Raw genomic sequence first — 15709 nt, forward strand, 5'->3', positions numbered from 1 at the left:
TGCACTTGGCACTCTCATTGCCAGAATGATATACCAGTTCACCCCAGTCATTGGTGTATTGTTATTTAATCTCAGTTGCTCCTTCAGTAAAATGCTTAATAAACCAGAAATGTTCCAGCCTTGAGGATCCGCCTTGAGGATCGCTGGCCTGTACCGAGTTGCTGGTAGGAGTAATAACTGTGATACAAGCTAGTTTTACATTCGCAGCCACATTGCAGCTGCCGCCGTTGCAGCGCCAGCTCCGCTGCTAAGGCGTCGCTGAAATCGATCGTATATATTTCTTTTAGTACGAAACAACTTGGTTGTCAGTAAGACAGCACTATAAGTAGAACATTCATTATAGCGTTGGTCAGTTCAAAAACGCCGTCGACTGTGGCTTCGATACGAAACAAGTTAGGCCTAGCGACGACTAGGGAGTACAGAGTGCCGTCGACCGCCGCGCTCGCGGGCGGCATCATTGCGGTAAGCTCGTGGAATCTGGTGCTGCAAGCGTTCCAAATTTGTTGCCTACTTTAAAGATGCGGCTAGGACCGAACATTTTTCGGCGTAACGCAGTAAAATGCATAGCTTGAGCACCGCGGGATGTTGCTGTTGAACGCTGTTGCTGCGCCATCGGACGAGTTCGAAGGCTGCATAAAAGCGCCATCGCGCAGCACTATGCACACTGCCTATTTTGATGCATTGCTCTTGGAACGTGATTTAGTGCGAAGAAAGTACGTTCTTGAAACGGGCCAGCTCGAGCACTTTTCACACTCTATCTTCTCGGTTAACGACAAAAGCCGAGATCGCCGAGCTCGGTTCGCGATAACTGCATTTAGCGGCAAAACCGCGGGTAGCACGCCCGGGTAACAAGGGTTGTCTGACCTGCAACTTGTTTGTGTTTCCAGGGCTCAAAAATTTTTTGTTAAAAATTTACCCCGCGTAATGATCACACCCCTAAATTTGCGTCAATTTTTTGAAAAAAAAGTGCGATCATTATGCGAGAAAATATGGTAATAGGCGCACCCCCAGTTTGGCTGCAAAAAATCACATTTTTTTATTTCCACGCATAATAGGCGCACCCCAAACTTGGCACTGTGATCAATACCGTATTTACACGGCTGCAAGCCGACGCCTCCCCACACCCCAAATCTTTACTTTAACAAAGTTTTTGCTGTACTGACTACTAGTCCTCACTAGTGCTGCTGCCGTCGCAGCTGCTGCGAACCCACAGCATGTACAGCGACATCGCGTAGAACAGCCACTCAAAGTTTTTCACTTTAAACGTCTGTTTGGAAAGCTTCATCTACAGCCGGAAACGTTCCCGACTTAGGCCCGTGAGAACCTTGGTGATGGGAGTCGTGTACAAATTTTTGGCACGCCACAGTTGCAACTGCCGCACTTCTTTGCCACGTCGAATTTCCGACCATCCGCACGCTTGTGTTCGAGAGCGAACTCCCAGCCATGTAGCTAAAAACGGTGCAGTGAAAAGGAATCTGAGCTCGTCTTTTTGCCGCGGAACTCGATCTACACGTTCTGAGCATTCTTAGTAACTTCAACTTATTGCCCTGTGTGGCCAATTTCTCTAATTAAATTGGATTAATGTCCGGCTCCCACCTTTTTTTAAAAACATTCTCTGCGTACGGTGGGCGGAGTCAACCAACGCATGGAGTGCCTTTCAGCCAAGTCAGTGGAAGCTTGCCGCCCTGCCATCGGCGGAGTAATACGTAGTAATCCGTAGTAGCAAATAGTTTGCGCGTATTTTTGTTACTACGGGCTTATTTTGCGGCCATATTATCTGCAAATGAAACTATTTATTCATGGAAACCTAAAAAACAAAATAAAGCGAAAGCAAAGCCTCCACAGAGCTGGCTGAAAGGTACTCCACGCGTTGGTTGACTCCGCCCACCATACGGAGAGAATTAAAAAAAAAGGCGGCAGCCGGACGTTAACCCGATTTAAATTAGGAAAATTGGACACACAGGGCCCCGGCCCTTAGTTTTCTGTACTGAGAACTAAAATTTTAATAAACTCAAACTCAACTCAAATTCAATAAGTCGAAGTTTGTAAGAATGCTCAGAACATGTAGATTGAGTTCCCGCGGCAAAAAGACGAGTTCGGATTTCTCTTCACTGCACCTTTAAGGCGCTTGCCCACCAGGCTAAAATAGCAACGCTCAGTAACGCGCAACCACAGAACCCGCCACTTTGGCAGCCACAAAAAAACTGGAGCTGGTGATGCTGATGCCGATACGGATAGCGAAAGCTCGCGGCGGAGGAAGAAGTTGATGAGCTTAGAGTTCCTGTATATGCTCCCGCAGAGTTGCCCGAAGGTCCGCCATCGTGTTCCAAGCTGTGCGGGAAAGCCACTTCTCGTACGTACAGGGGCTGCGTAGCTCGCTGTGTAGGGCGCTTGGGCTTTTTTTTTTTCTCCTTTAAGTAGATTGACTTGATGGCAAGTTTCTAAACGTAACGCTGAAAACTAATCTGTGATTTGCCGAGGGTGTGCACACAGCACGAAAAAAATAATCGCCAAAGGTTAACAGCAAATCGTAATCATGACAAACTGACGAAAAAAGACTGGAAACGACCTGCGAGTTTTTTTGTTTTTTTTTTTCTGGAACCAGTAATTTCAGAAAAACAAGCAGTTTTGTTCCAGATGAGACAGCGTCTGTCCCATCCTGTCTTCCTGCGTGCACTTCTTAAGAACAAAAAGAGTATAGCGATGAATTGCTTTTTTCACAACTCGCACCGCTGCGTGTTCTGTACTAGTTATGCACGGAAAATACGAAAACGCATTTCTCTAGAACCACATTAAAATAATTGTGCAGCTTGTTGTGGGCAAGCAGACTAAAGAAACGCCAATGCATTGAACGAGCCGAGTCTGACATAACGAAAAAATTAACACTCAATTGCTTGCCCAACACATTTCACAAAATGTACCCTGTTGCTAATGCACTGATAGGACGGATCTTTAAAGGACCTTGAAAGTACTGTTACAAGTAGATATTATTTAACTTTCCTCATTTTTTATCAAAAAGCACTATCATTTCACCGTAGTTATTTAATTACAATAGTTGTTGATTACTGTGGTAGGTTTTCCCGCCTGCTTCATCCTTATTGTTCGGAAAAACTAATTTAATGTTCCGCTTTGCATTTTCGTACTCCTTCTTCATAGATTCGGGTTAGGTCGCAGTATCAAAACATTTCGCGACTCCTGGATTTTTTTAAAGCCAAGGTTATAGGCTGATTTGCTGTCTTCTAGCTGAAATTATTTGCGGCATCAAGATTTGCGACACTTGTTTACATGCGATTTTTGCCTATCCTGCCTGGCACTGCGTAAAACGCTTTGCCGTTTCCCGTGCGGTTGCTGCAGTTTGGCGCACTGCACCCAGTCATAGCTGACGACTGCGTCCGTCACTGCCACTGCAGAACACCAAACCTGACGCCACAGGTGTGCACGAAAAATGTATAAAATGTAGCCGACAGCGCGGGCTCACATGAGCCGTCGAGCTGACAAGGGTTCGCTCGGCGCTGCACCTGTGAAGTCAGCTTCTCCGCGGAGTATTGAACACACGACGTCACGAAAATGATGTGATCTCCTCTCGGCGAATGGCGTTCGGAGCGGCGAGGGAAAACAGACGCGCAACTCTGCTACCTTTGGTAGCATATGCAGTAACTCTAGATGAGCTTGGCCTCGGGCGCCCTCTGTGGGCGGCACCTTGAAACTCCTGTGCACATGTGTGGCCTCCACGATCAGGCACCCGTTGCGTGCAGCCGGTGCTGATGCGGAGGCCACGGCGCGTGCATTTCAAAGGCTGTTCCCGCGTGAGGCATGGAAAATTTCGGTGCGGCCCTTACACGGATTTTTTTTTTAATTATTCTTTCGGGAAAACAGGGTGCGGCCCGTTTAGGATGCGTTATGCGGTATGTTCAGTTTTGCGAGTCAAAAAATTTTCAGAAATTTTACCTTGCGTAATTGGCTCACCCCGAACTGTGAGCCGGATTTTCTTGAAAAAAAGTGCGCCTATTACGTGAGTAAATACGGTATTCTCCAGCGATCGCCAAGAAGCGGGCAGAGGGGGTGTGACTGGTTAATGATATTCTAGTCAAAATCAAGAAGAAGAAATGAACTTATTTATACAAATACCTCACAGGTTCCACACTTGGAACATTGTGTGAGGAGAGGGGTTACAATATTTAGCAGACAAAAGATGGTACAAAGTGGAAAGAACAAAAGTAAACACTATTAAGCACATTGGACTGCAAACAATTATTACACCGTACTTGAAAAAAAACCGTAATATATTGACACAGAGGAAAAAAAAAGCAAACAGATAGCAGCACTGCATGGATTTGACAACACATACGAACACAATTTATGTACAATATCATGGATGCATGAAGGTGGTCAATTCGTTTTTGAAGATTAATGGGTCACGTATGGTAGCAATGCAATCCGGAAGGCCATTCCAACACTTGATAGCTCGTGGCAAAGCAGAAGAATTAAACGCGAGTGTTCGGCCGAATAGACGTTGGAAGCTAAGATTATTATGTAGGCGACGTGAAGTGCGCATTGGGCGTGTAGGTGGCAGTGTGGACGCGTGACGACTGTATATTAGTTTCTGTAGTAAGCAAAGAAGTGCGATATCCCTATGTGTCTGTATCGCCGTTATGACACACATAACTCATATGGGCTGCATACGAGTTCATATGAGGCACATATACTGACACATATAACTCATATGGGCCGCATACGAGTTCATATGAGGCACATATGCTGACACATGTAACTCATATGGGCTGCATACGAGTTCATATGAGACACATATCTGACACATATAGCTCGTATGTAACACATATGGAATGATACGAGACACATATGAATTCATATGAGATTTTTCGATAGGTACGTTTCGCGTTTGAAGCCGTATTACGACCCCTGCGTCCTGTTGACCCCCTAACTCGCCAGGATGGCTCTTTTTCCGCCGGGGCCAAATGTAAAGAGGAAGATTGCTTCGAGGGAATGAATTAAATAAGCCTGATGTGGTGACCAGATGGCTGATGCATATTCTAGTTGGGGACGGACAAATGTTAAGTATGCTAGCTTGCGGGTAGAGACAGGTGCGCTATGAAGATTTCTTTTCAGGTAGCCAAGCATGCGCGATGCTTTGGCAGTTATGCATTGAATATGTTCCGCCCAAGAAAGATTAGAAGTCAGATAAACGCCAAGGTATTTATAGGAAGACATGCGGGATAGTGTGACACTGTTAAGGGAATAAGTGAATAGCGAGTTTGAATGCTTCCGGCTAACTGTCATGATTTTACATTTGTCAGTATTAAGTGTCATTTGCCATGATGTGCACCAGTTAGTTACACATTCAAGGTCCTGCTGAAGAATTGCATGGTCAGTGGTTGAGCGGATTTGGCGATAAATTATGCAGTCATCGGCGAACAGTTGGACTGATGATGTAAGATGCGATGGCAGGTCAAAACTTGGGCAGAACTTGTGATGCGAAGGCAAGATAAAGATAACCACTGGTCCTTGTGGGTAACAGAGGGGATCTTAAAGGTGCACTAAATGGGAATCTGAACTCGCCTTTTTACCACAGGAACTCGATCTACACATTCCGAGAAATCTTAAAGCTTCGAATTATTGTCCTGTGAGGCCGATTTCCCTAATTTAAATCAGATTAAACGTCCTGGCTCCCGCCTTTTCTTGAACTTGCCACAGATGGTAGGAGTCAACTAACACGCGGACTGCCTTTGAAGCAGTCGCATGGAGGCTTCACTTTTTTTTGTTTTTTAGATTTGCGTGAATAAAGAGATCGAGTCGGAGACTACGCAGCTGCAAATTGGGCCCACAGGAATAAAAATGTGTGTTTGCTTTCGCTGATCACTATGTATCACTGCCGATGGCAGAGCAGCAAGCCGCCACAGAACTGGCTGAAAGGGTGGCTGTGTCCTACCACCGGAGAGTTAAAGAAAAAAAGCGGTGGGAGCCAGGATGTTTCATCCGATTTAAATTAGGGGAATCGGCCGCACATGGCAGCAGCTATGCTTGGAACATGTTCCCACAGTAAGAAGACGAGATTTCTTCTCAGTGCACCTTTGCAAGAAGGCAAGCATAGCAGAGGTGGGCTTATTAAGTTTGCGGGGATAAGGTAGCCACGGATGGTTCATAACGGAGAGATATGCGAGGGGTGATAAATGTAATTGTGTTTTTATTGTAGGTGGCATGGTTTCAGTTGCAAGAGTAATTTTCATTTCATTTTCATTTATTTACCCTAGTGGCCCTTTCGGGCATTACATAGGGGGGGAATACGACTGTTCAAGATTGGTTATATGTGCACATAAGCAAAAACGCACTTATAAGGTAACCATAGAATATATATTAAAGGAAAAATTGTAGGAAGAAATAAACTAATTTGGAACCTGTGCATTTATACAATAGATATATAGATTTGAATGATTACACAAGGCTATAACAGAATTAGCCTTGTACATGAAGGGAAAAAAAAACGAGATAAGTAGTCTGAAACAATCAATGACAACAAAGCAACCAAAACAGCCTAACATCGGACACCGTGAAAGATGCATGATTAAATATGGAGGCGACATCTGCAGGCAAACTGTTGCATTGTGAGGTGAATATTTGAGCGAATATGGGCCGGTCTTCCCTCTGCCATTCCTTCGCAGTGTTTTGCTTGTGTTGCGAGCAGTGCTGCCAGTGGGTGGTGTTGTGTTGTTGTGCAGACCCTGTACACCAGCCCCATCACGCACTATGCGCCCACGATGGTGCAGACCATCAACAACCCGGACGGGACCGTCTCCATCATCCACGTGGACCCCGGCAGCGCCCTGCTCACCCTGCCCGACGGCACCCAGGCGCAGGTGCGCACGGTCAGCACGGTAAGTGGCAGCAAGGGGGGGAGGAGGAGGGGGGAGCCCGTCTATTGCGTGGAGGGGGGGGGGGGGGGCACATGGTCCCGCCACATGTCGGTTGTGGAGGAGCTGTAAAAAGACACTAGGGGGGGGGGGGGGGGGGGGGGGGGGGTCGTAGAATGGTCGGAGATGGCCAGAAAGTAAATTTTGAGAAGAATGTTTGTACCTGCCCTCAAAGTATTCTATGTGTTTGTGTAAGGGCTGCACCCCAACTTGGCAGCTGGCATTTGGGGGGGGGGAAGTCAGCCAAAAAGAAAATTGTTTCATGTGTACATAATTTTGCCCACAGCTACTGCCTGTGACACTCGATACAACCTGTGCTAGAATCATGAACGCTGTGTGCTGCTAACTCGTCTTGTGCGCTCAGCTGTGATTTAGAAAAACTGGAATGGGGTGCACCCACAAGGCTCTGGCGGCATGCAGTAAAAGCTCGTTGAGTGGAACTGATGCAGTTGGAAGTAACGAAAGCAGTGAAGGAGAAGTGCAACCAGGAAGCAGCCGGGCATTCAATGCTTGAAGAAATCCCTGGTCTGCCTTTTTTCCTTTTTGCTCTAAAGAGCAACTGGCACAAGGCCTCCCCTTCGAAAACTGAAGAATGGCATCAAGTCCGGCCATGACTTGGTCGTCGTCCTTGTCATCTACACTGGCAGCGCTTTAAATGTGGGAAGTGATGTGCTCGTCTGTGGACGGTAGTGACGCAGTCTCTAAGTGAGGCTGGCTCATCTGCTGGCTTGTGGCAGCAGCGATTGGCTGTTGCAGCCACTGTCACTTACTCCCAGCCACACTCAAGAGCACCACTTTGTAGCTCTGCCACGAAATAGTTCTTTCCAGCATGTGGCACCAATAAAATGTCTCTAAATTCTTCATAATGCTGGGCTGCCGTTGTGTTCGCTGGAAGAAGGGCCAGCTCATTCGTTTCCACTTCAGTCTTGCACGCAGAGCAATTATCGATAGGCAGAAGGACTTCGTGGCCGCAAACTGCTCGTCTACCTTCATGAGCCACTGCTCCAGTCATCCAAGCCTTCCTGTTCGCAGCGAAGTCTGCTGGGAGGGACCTGACAGCGAGGACTGCTCAACTTTCCTATCAGGAGCAGCTTTTCACTTCCGGTCATGTCAACTCACTCTTTGCTGATGGGGCGACACACTGTGCGCATATTTCCACGCAGCCTCCGCCTTGTTGTCATCCGGCCCAGTGTAATACGGCCACACACTGGACTGCGTCACTGATGAAAACTCAGTGTCACCCGAGGCATGCGTCACCGCCGGTGGCTACAAAGGCAGGCTGCCCGGCTGGGAAGAGTGGCTTATTTCTTCCGCTACCGAGACAAGCGTAGTGTTGGCATGCTCATCCGCTGCCACCGCTAATCAGGTAAACAGTTGTTACATTCTTGTGTTGGGATTTGTTCTTCAGCAGAAACGACATCCCCCTTTTCTTTCACCCTCCATAAACTTGTCATCTTTGTACCTGATGGTTTTGGCGGGCAGCAACTTGAAGAATGCGCCGTCTCATCCGCATCAAATATGTCACCAACCTTCACAGCCTGCATCTCCCCTGACAACACACGAAAGACAAGGTCGTACCTTTCACGGACGCAGTGCAGCCACCTATCTGAAGCCTTCGCTAATTCAGTAGAATCTGGATGATACGAATCCCTCGGGAGCAAGCAAAATATTTGTGTCGTACCGAATTCGAATGATCCCATACAAGCCAACTTCAACACGAAAATGAACAAAAAATTGGCAGGGGCTTAGCTTTGGTTAAGCCTGGAAGGTTGCGAAAGCGAGCGCAGGAAGGCAGTGCGCCATGTCTGCAGGTCACGCGTGGCTACCGGCCGCTGCTGTGCAACGACTCGACTTGGTAGCCCATTTCTCACCCTGGTATGACGTCACTAGGCATGGCATGACATCAGAGGTCATTCCAAATGTCACGCGTGGCTACCAGCCGCCGCTGTGCAGCAACTCGACTTGGTAGCCCATCTGTCACCCTGGTATGACGTCAAGATGTGACGTCACTAGGCATGGCATGACATCAGGGGTCATTCCAAATGTCACGCGTGGCTACCAGCCGCCGCTGTGCAGCAACTCGACTTGGTAGCCCATCTGTCACCCTGGTATGACGTCACTAGGCATGGTATGACGTCAGCGGTCATTCTAAATGTCACATGTGGCTACCGGCCACCGCTGCGCAACGACTTGTCACGCGTGGCTACCAGCCACCACTGCGCAACAACTCGACTTGGTAGCCCATCTCTCACCCTGGTATGACGCCAGAGGTAATTCTAAAGGTCAAACGTGGCTACCGGCCGCCGCTATGCGAAAGGCTATTCATGAGTGCAGTATTGCTTTCGCAATAAATCTTTTTATGCTTCCGGCCGAAAAAGTTTGTAATGCACTTGTGCACTTTCCTGCCCTTGATGTCGCTGACCAGCCCCGGCTGAAACGCGTATAACCGTGCAGCAGTTTCGTCGCTCACATTGCCGGCACCTACAGTGCGGCGCAGGATGTCAAGAGTGTGAAAGGTTTCTGCCAGTGATGGCGGTTGGTCTAAGCATCTTCACTATCGCTATCAGGCTCCTCCAGTTCATCTCCGTCTGCTTCATTGCCTAACTCTTCCATGGTTCTTTACCCTCATGCATCGTCCGCGGTTAAGAAGAAGCCAGCCAAAGCTTGGGTTGTGAGACTGCCCCAGCCTTCAGTCGTGAAATCCTCACCGGGCTCTTGATTATCTCTCGTCGGAGCCATATCAGGTCCCATGTTAAATCCACATTTTCAGAAACAATTCGAGATTGTGCCTGCAGTCACAGCATCCCAAGACATGGCTAGGAAGTGCACTGCGTCTTACAGACTTATCCGCAGATTCACATCTTTGCACTCAATTTTCGCCAGGAGACTCCTCACTAAGGTCCTTGGAAGTGATGCTCAACGTTGTGAGTGATTCCTGCGTCTAGTGGCTGCAGATGGCTGGTAGTGTTCGCTGGCAGGAGCCCGACTGTGACGTTGTTGAAAGTCATTTGCTTTGTGTGGGCAGAACGCTGGTCGACAAAAAGCAAAATCCTTTGGTTTTTGGATGCCATTTATTGGTCCAGGTTTGTGAGGAACTCGCAAAATAAATCTGCGGTCATCCAGGCCTTTTGGTTCCCTCTGTACATGACAGGCAAACGTCCTGTCAATTGAAAACACCTCGGCTTCTTGGACTTGCCAATGACTGGGGGCTGCAGGTTCTCCGAGCCGCCAGCGTTGCAGCAAAAAAGCACCGTCGCTTGTTCCTTGCTTTTCTGGCCACCCTGGCATACCTGGTCTTTTACACACAAAGTTCTCTGCAGTTGCAGATTGAAGAAGAAGCCCGCCTCATCGGCATTAAATATGTCGTGCGGTGTGTACTCTCAAATCAGAGCCGGCAGCGTGTTCAGCCAATTGTCAGCAGCTTACTCGTCCACTTTCTTTCCTTCACCAGAGATGACTCTGTACTCAAGTCCATGCCTCTCTTTAAATTGGTGCAGCCACCCTCGAAAAGCCTGGAAACCTTTGATTCCAAGAGAAAGCGCGATGCTGTCAGCTTTTTCTCGCAATACCTTGCCGTCCACGTTGATGCCGGCTGCTGTGACTTCTCAAAACTATGTCAGCTAGACCTCTTCCAGCTTAACATCCATCGCTGTCTTTGCCTGCTTCACGTTGACACCAAAGCTCTAAGCGTTCTTCAAAATAACATCTCGCTGCCCAACAATGGTGCAGAGCATTGATGGTGCCAGCCCTAACTCTTTTGTGAAGTTGACACGTTTCTTCGCTGAGTTCTCGTCGACCATCTTGAGGATATCAAGCTTCTCCTTAAAAGAAAGAGCCTTCCGCTTCTGCGACGTGTCAACAGCGAACGCTCGCGTTTGAGCAGACCACATTGCACTCGGCGAAACGCACATGGCAGCAACGAACGAGGGAAGTGGATGGGCCCAGCCAGTGGCAGTGGCCTCCTGGCCAGCTCCCAGCAGCTGGCGAGACAACTTTTCCGATAGGCCAATGAGCAGGGGTGACTAGCCCTGTTGGGCCTGTCACTCGTCTTGACTCGTTGGGTTCGCGTTGTAGTGCTGAGACCGGTTCGCGTTGTAGTGCTCACAACCACTCACTCACACTCGCACTCATGTCCACTCACACTCACAACCACTCACTTGCAATCACACTCATCATCACTCGCACTCACAACCCCTCACTCGCACTCATGACAACTCACACTCACAACCATTCACTCACACTCATGTCCACTCACACTCACAACCACTCACTCGCACTCGTGTTCACTCACAATCATAACCACTTACTCACACTCATGACCACTCGCACTCATTTCCACTCATTCACTCATACTCATGTCCTCTCACTCTCATTCACGTTCAGTGCACTGTTTCCTTGTTTGCTGACGACGGAGGGGATGAGAGATTTACTGTCGCGGCGACTGCCCTCGTGGCTCCCCTAACATTAGCCTGAGTCGCAAAGATGTGGTGGTGAGCTGCCCAGGCTTTGTCGGGCTATTTGGCCCCACTTGCACAGTTTCGATGCTCGAAGAAAGTGGTCACTCATCACGCATATTCCATGCACCGAATGCTATGCACCTGTGCTCCAGCGCTTGCTGCTGAGACGATGATTGCCTGTATAGCGTCAGCAGCGAAGATGCTGAGACAAATTTCTGAACGGTGTCCATAGGCGTGCGCAGGGTTCTCCATGAGAATGAGCCTCAAAAAACCTGCTTGGCCATAGCACTGCACTGTGAACAATGACGGAACAGGTCCGACAGACTAAATGTGGGGCAGACTTGGCGATTAAGGGGGGCGCACCCCCCTCCCTTTGTGCGCGTGCCTATAACGGTGTGCAAGTAATAATAATGAGTTTGCCTTGACAATATTTGACAATGACGTGTCGGTGACTCTGCATGCATCAACTCATTGGAGTCACGTGGCGATTATGAATACTTTTCGCGGCATGGAAAATGGAGCGTGTTTTCTAAACGATCGAGTGATTTCCTCACGCCAAGGAAAATGGCTGGAATGAGTCGCAAGCAGAGGATTACGCCGCGTAACAACGATGCTAGGGGAAGTTGCCATTATCAATCCATTTAAAAAACCTACCGATCTGTGTCTGCAGGGCAGTACGTTTTCTGCATTTCCTGTGCGAAGGAAGTTCTTGAGGCCAGTGCATCGTGCGGAGTGGCAATAGGGGGTTATGCTCCAACGTTGTTCGCACATGCAGCTAACTTGTGAGCCAATTTGAACCAGTCTTGAACGATATGACTTATCCAGAAGTTCTTGGTGGAAACCTGCTTCAAAGGATGCTGTCCAGATATCAGGAGGGCTGAAACACAAGTTACTGTAGTAAAACACGAAAAATAAACAAAATTGCATTTCACCAGCTCATTTCGGTTTCACTCGCCAAATGCCAAAGATTAGGCGGCACAGATTAGAACCAAGCCTCGCATGCATACAGCGGAAGCCTGTATGCACTTGTTGGCTTGCCCAAATCGGAACCTCGCCTCGCATACATAGAGCGGGAGCTTGTATGCAGCTGAGCAGAGTGGTGTTCTGAGCCAGTTGGTAAGGCATGTTTAAGGGAGGCGTAGCGTGAAAAAAGACAGGGACGAGAGAGACACAGGACCAGAGCTAACTTACAACTGAAAAATATGAAGCGGATTCCCGAGCTCGAATCCTTCGCTACAAGACATTGCACATTGGTACTAAGCGTTACATCTATGATATCTCATCGCAGATGGTTAAAGAGATACCATAGCAGTCACCTCCCCCAAATGTAATCAATACCCGTCCCCGCACTTTACCAAGTAATCATCTTTCGTTCTCTGTAACCTACACTAATATTCGCAGTCTAATGCCGAAACGAGAATGCGTGTCTAGCTTAGTCACATCATCTAACAGCAGTATACTGTTATTAACTGAAACCTGGCTTACTAATGATATCACTGATGCTGAAGTTATTGCCGATTTGCCGAATTTTTCTGTTTATCGGAAGGACCGCACAGATTCTCGAGGAGGTGGCGTGCTGATCGCTGCTGGACCAGAATTATCTTGTTCACCCATCCATCTCGCATCTAACTTAGAGATACTGTGGCTTTTGTGCCGTACTTCACCGCATTCAGTCATAATCGGCGTGTGTTATAGGCCTCCGCATACTAGCCCAAACTTTTCTCGTGAACTGAACAATATGCTAAACCAGCTCATGTTATCTTATCCGAACGCGCATATTCTTCTGTTTGGTGATTTTAATTATCCAGGTATAAACTGGCTCAACCGTTCTCATTCACAGCCAATCAGTGCAGAATCAAGGGATTTTCTAGATGTTTGTTTGAACTTTAATCTTTACCAACTAGTAACCAGCCCAACTCGCATCGCAGGCGATTCGAGCAACATTTTAGACTTAATACTAAGCTCTCATCCTGACAGTTTGTCATCCATTACATACTTAGAGCCCATTAGCGACCATAAAGTCATTCAAGCAGATTTTTCCTTCCGCACCGAGCGCCATGAAACACAAAAGAAAACAATCACCCTGTATGACAAGGGTAACTACAATGCCATTAATCATGAACTGAGCATTTTTCTCCCACTCTTCGAAGCCGGTTATAACCAGAGATCCGTTAATGAGAATTGGCTAATATTTAAAGATAAACTTCATGAACTAACACAAAAATTTATCCCTAGAATAACTTTTCGTGAAAATCGCTCTAAACCCTGGTTTTCTAAGACACTAAAAAGACTGGAGAATAAAAAGAAGCGGCTTTTTCGCGCTGCCAAGTTTAAAAGCAATTCCGAAGCGTGGGAGAAGTACTTTACAGCCGAAAAAGAATACTTGACTTCCGTCACCAACGCTAAACACTCATTTTTTAACAGCGACCTACCGCGCATGCTATGCGATAACCCCAAAAAATTTTGGCGCATCATCAATCCCGCACCATCACACTCAATCACTCTCACTCATGCATCCGGTATTCAAGCCTCCGACACAGAATGCGCTAACATCTTCAATACGGCGTTCTCGTCAGTTTTCACCCAGGAGCGCAACCCGCCTCCAAGGATACCTCCTACTAATGCCACCTCACCGATGGACGCAATAACTTTTTCTTCAACTGGCATCTCGTCTTTAATTGAGAAAATGAAAGTTTCCTTGTCAGCCGGCATCGACGAGATAAACACTAAACTACTAAAAAACACGAAATGTATCAGTGCAGTGTGTCTTGAGTTATTGTTTTCGCAATCACTCTCTACAGGTCTCATTCCGGAAAACTGGAAAGTTGGGAAGGTCGTTCCACTCTACAAATCAGGTGACAAAAATTCCCCTCTGAACTACCGTCCTATTTCTCTAACTAGCGTCCCCTGCAAGATCATGGAACATGTCATATACTCTCATGTAATGGACTTCTTAGACGCTAACAATTTCTTCCATCCATCCCAGCACGGTTTCCGCAAGGGGTATTCATGCGAAACACAACTAGCCATGTTCCTCAACGACTTACATGCTGACCTGGACGCTAACCTTCAAGTTGACGCCATCTTTCTGGATTACGCTAAAGCATTTGATAAAGTTCCACATCAACGTTTAATACAAAAGCTTTCTATTCTAAACCTTCATCCTAACGTGCTAAACTGGATCAAGGCCTTCTTAAGAAATCGGTTTCAGTCAGTCGTTGTAAATAACCAGTCTTCCAACCCTCTCCCTGTAACATCCGGCGTCCCACAAGGCTCTGTTCTTGCACCCCTATTGTTTTTAATATATATTAACGATCTCCCACAGTATGTATCCTGCCAAATTCGAATGTTCGCTGACGACTGCGTAATTTACCGCCAAGTAACAAACATAACTGATCAAGAAGCCCTCCAGCAGGACCTTAACCAAATTGAACAGTGGTGCGCAGATTGGCTTATGACCCTCAACCCTAGCAAATGCAAGCTTCTTTCCATCACCCGTCGCAAAAAGAGTCATGCCTTCCAATACAAAATCGCTAACGAGTCCGTAGAATCTGTATCATCTTTCAAATACTTAGGTGTCACATTATCTAATGACCTAACATGGAATGCACATATTGCTAACGTGATATCATCGGCTAACAAAACTCTGAGATTTCTTAAACGTCACCTTCGCCTCACCTCACATCACGTTAAACTGCTCGCCTACAAGTCACTGATTAGACCTAAACTTGAATATGCATCCGCCATATGGGACCCGCATCATATTAACCTCGTAAACGACCTAGAAGCCGTTCAAAACCGCGCTACAAGGTTCATTCATTCTTCTTACTCCTACGACGTCAGTGTTTCAGCCTTAAAAACCAAATCAGCACTATCGCCTCTTTCCGTTCGTCGTCGCATAGCCACGCTATCACTGTACCACAAGTTCTTTTACTCATCACTTAACCGTGCCCCTTACATCACGCCAGCATCATGCATTTCCCACCGCACTAGCCACACGCTTCAAGTTTTTCGCCCACGTGCCCAAACTGTTACTTTTTCAGCCTCCTTCTTCCCACGTGCAGCTAGAGATTGGAACGGCCTTCCCCAGCATATCGTCGACATCACCTGTACTTCATCATTTGCAAGCAATCTAAACAACATTTTTTGTTCATGATCACATGTCTTGTACCTTTTCTGCTAATCCCACCCCTTATGTAATGCCCCGCGAGGGGTCTTTAAGGTAATAAAATGAAATGAAATGAACCAAACGCGCATGCCCAGCAACAACTGATTAGATGAAGCGGAAAGATAAACCTGACCTAGCATGACTCGAACACGACCTAA

At 47.3% G+C, this 15709-nt stretch overlaps 1 protein-coding gene across 4 annotated transcripts in view; it reads left to right on the forward strand.

Moving 5' to 3' along the window:
• LOC149337853 (DNA-binding protein P3A2-like) overlaps positions 1-15709 on the forward strand; it is a 123886-nt gene that overhangs the window by 71020 nt on the left and 37157 nt on the right. For all 4 annotated transcript variants that reach the window (XM_089553555.1, XM_089553553.1, XM_089553554.1 and 1 more), the window contains one exon: positions 6735-6890. In XM_089553555.1, the coding sequence (XP_089409681.1) occupies positions 6735-6890 (156 nt within the window). The remainder of the gene's footprint in view (positions 1-6734; positions 6891-15709) is intronic.

The sequence above is a fragment of the Amblyomma mixtum genome, chromosome 7, assembly GCF_055824585.1.
Source record: "Amblyomma mixtum isolate Tamu chromosome 7, ASM5582458v1, whole genome shotgun sequence".
Taxonomy (NCBI): domain Eukaryota; kingdom Metazoa; phylum Arthropoda; class Arachnida; order Ixodida; family Ixodidae; genus Amblyomma; species Amblyomma mixtum.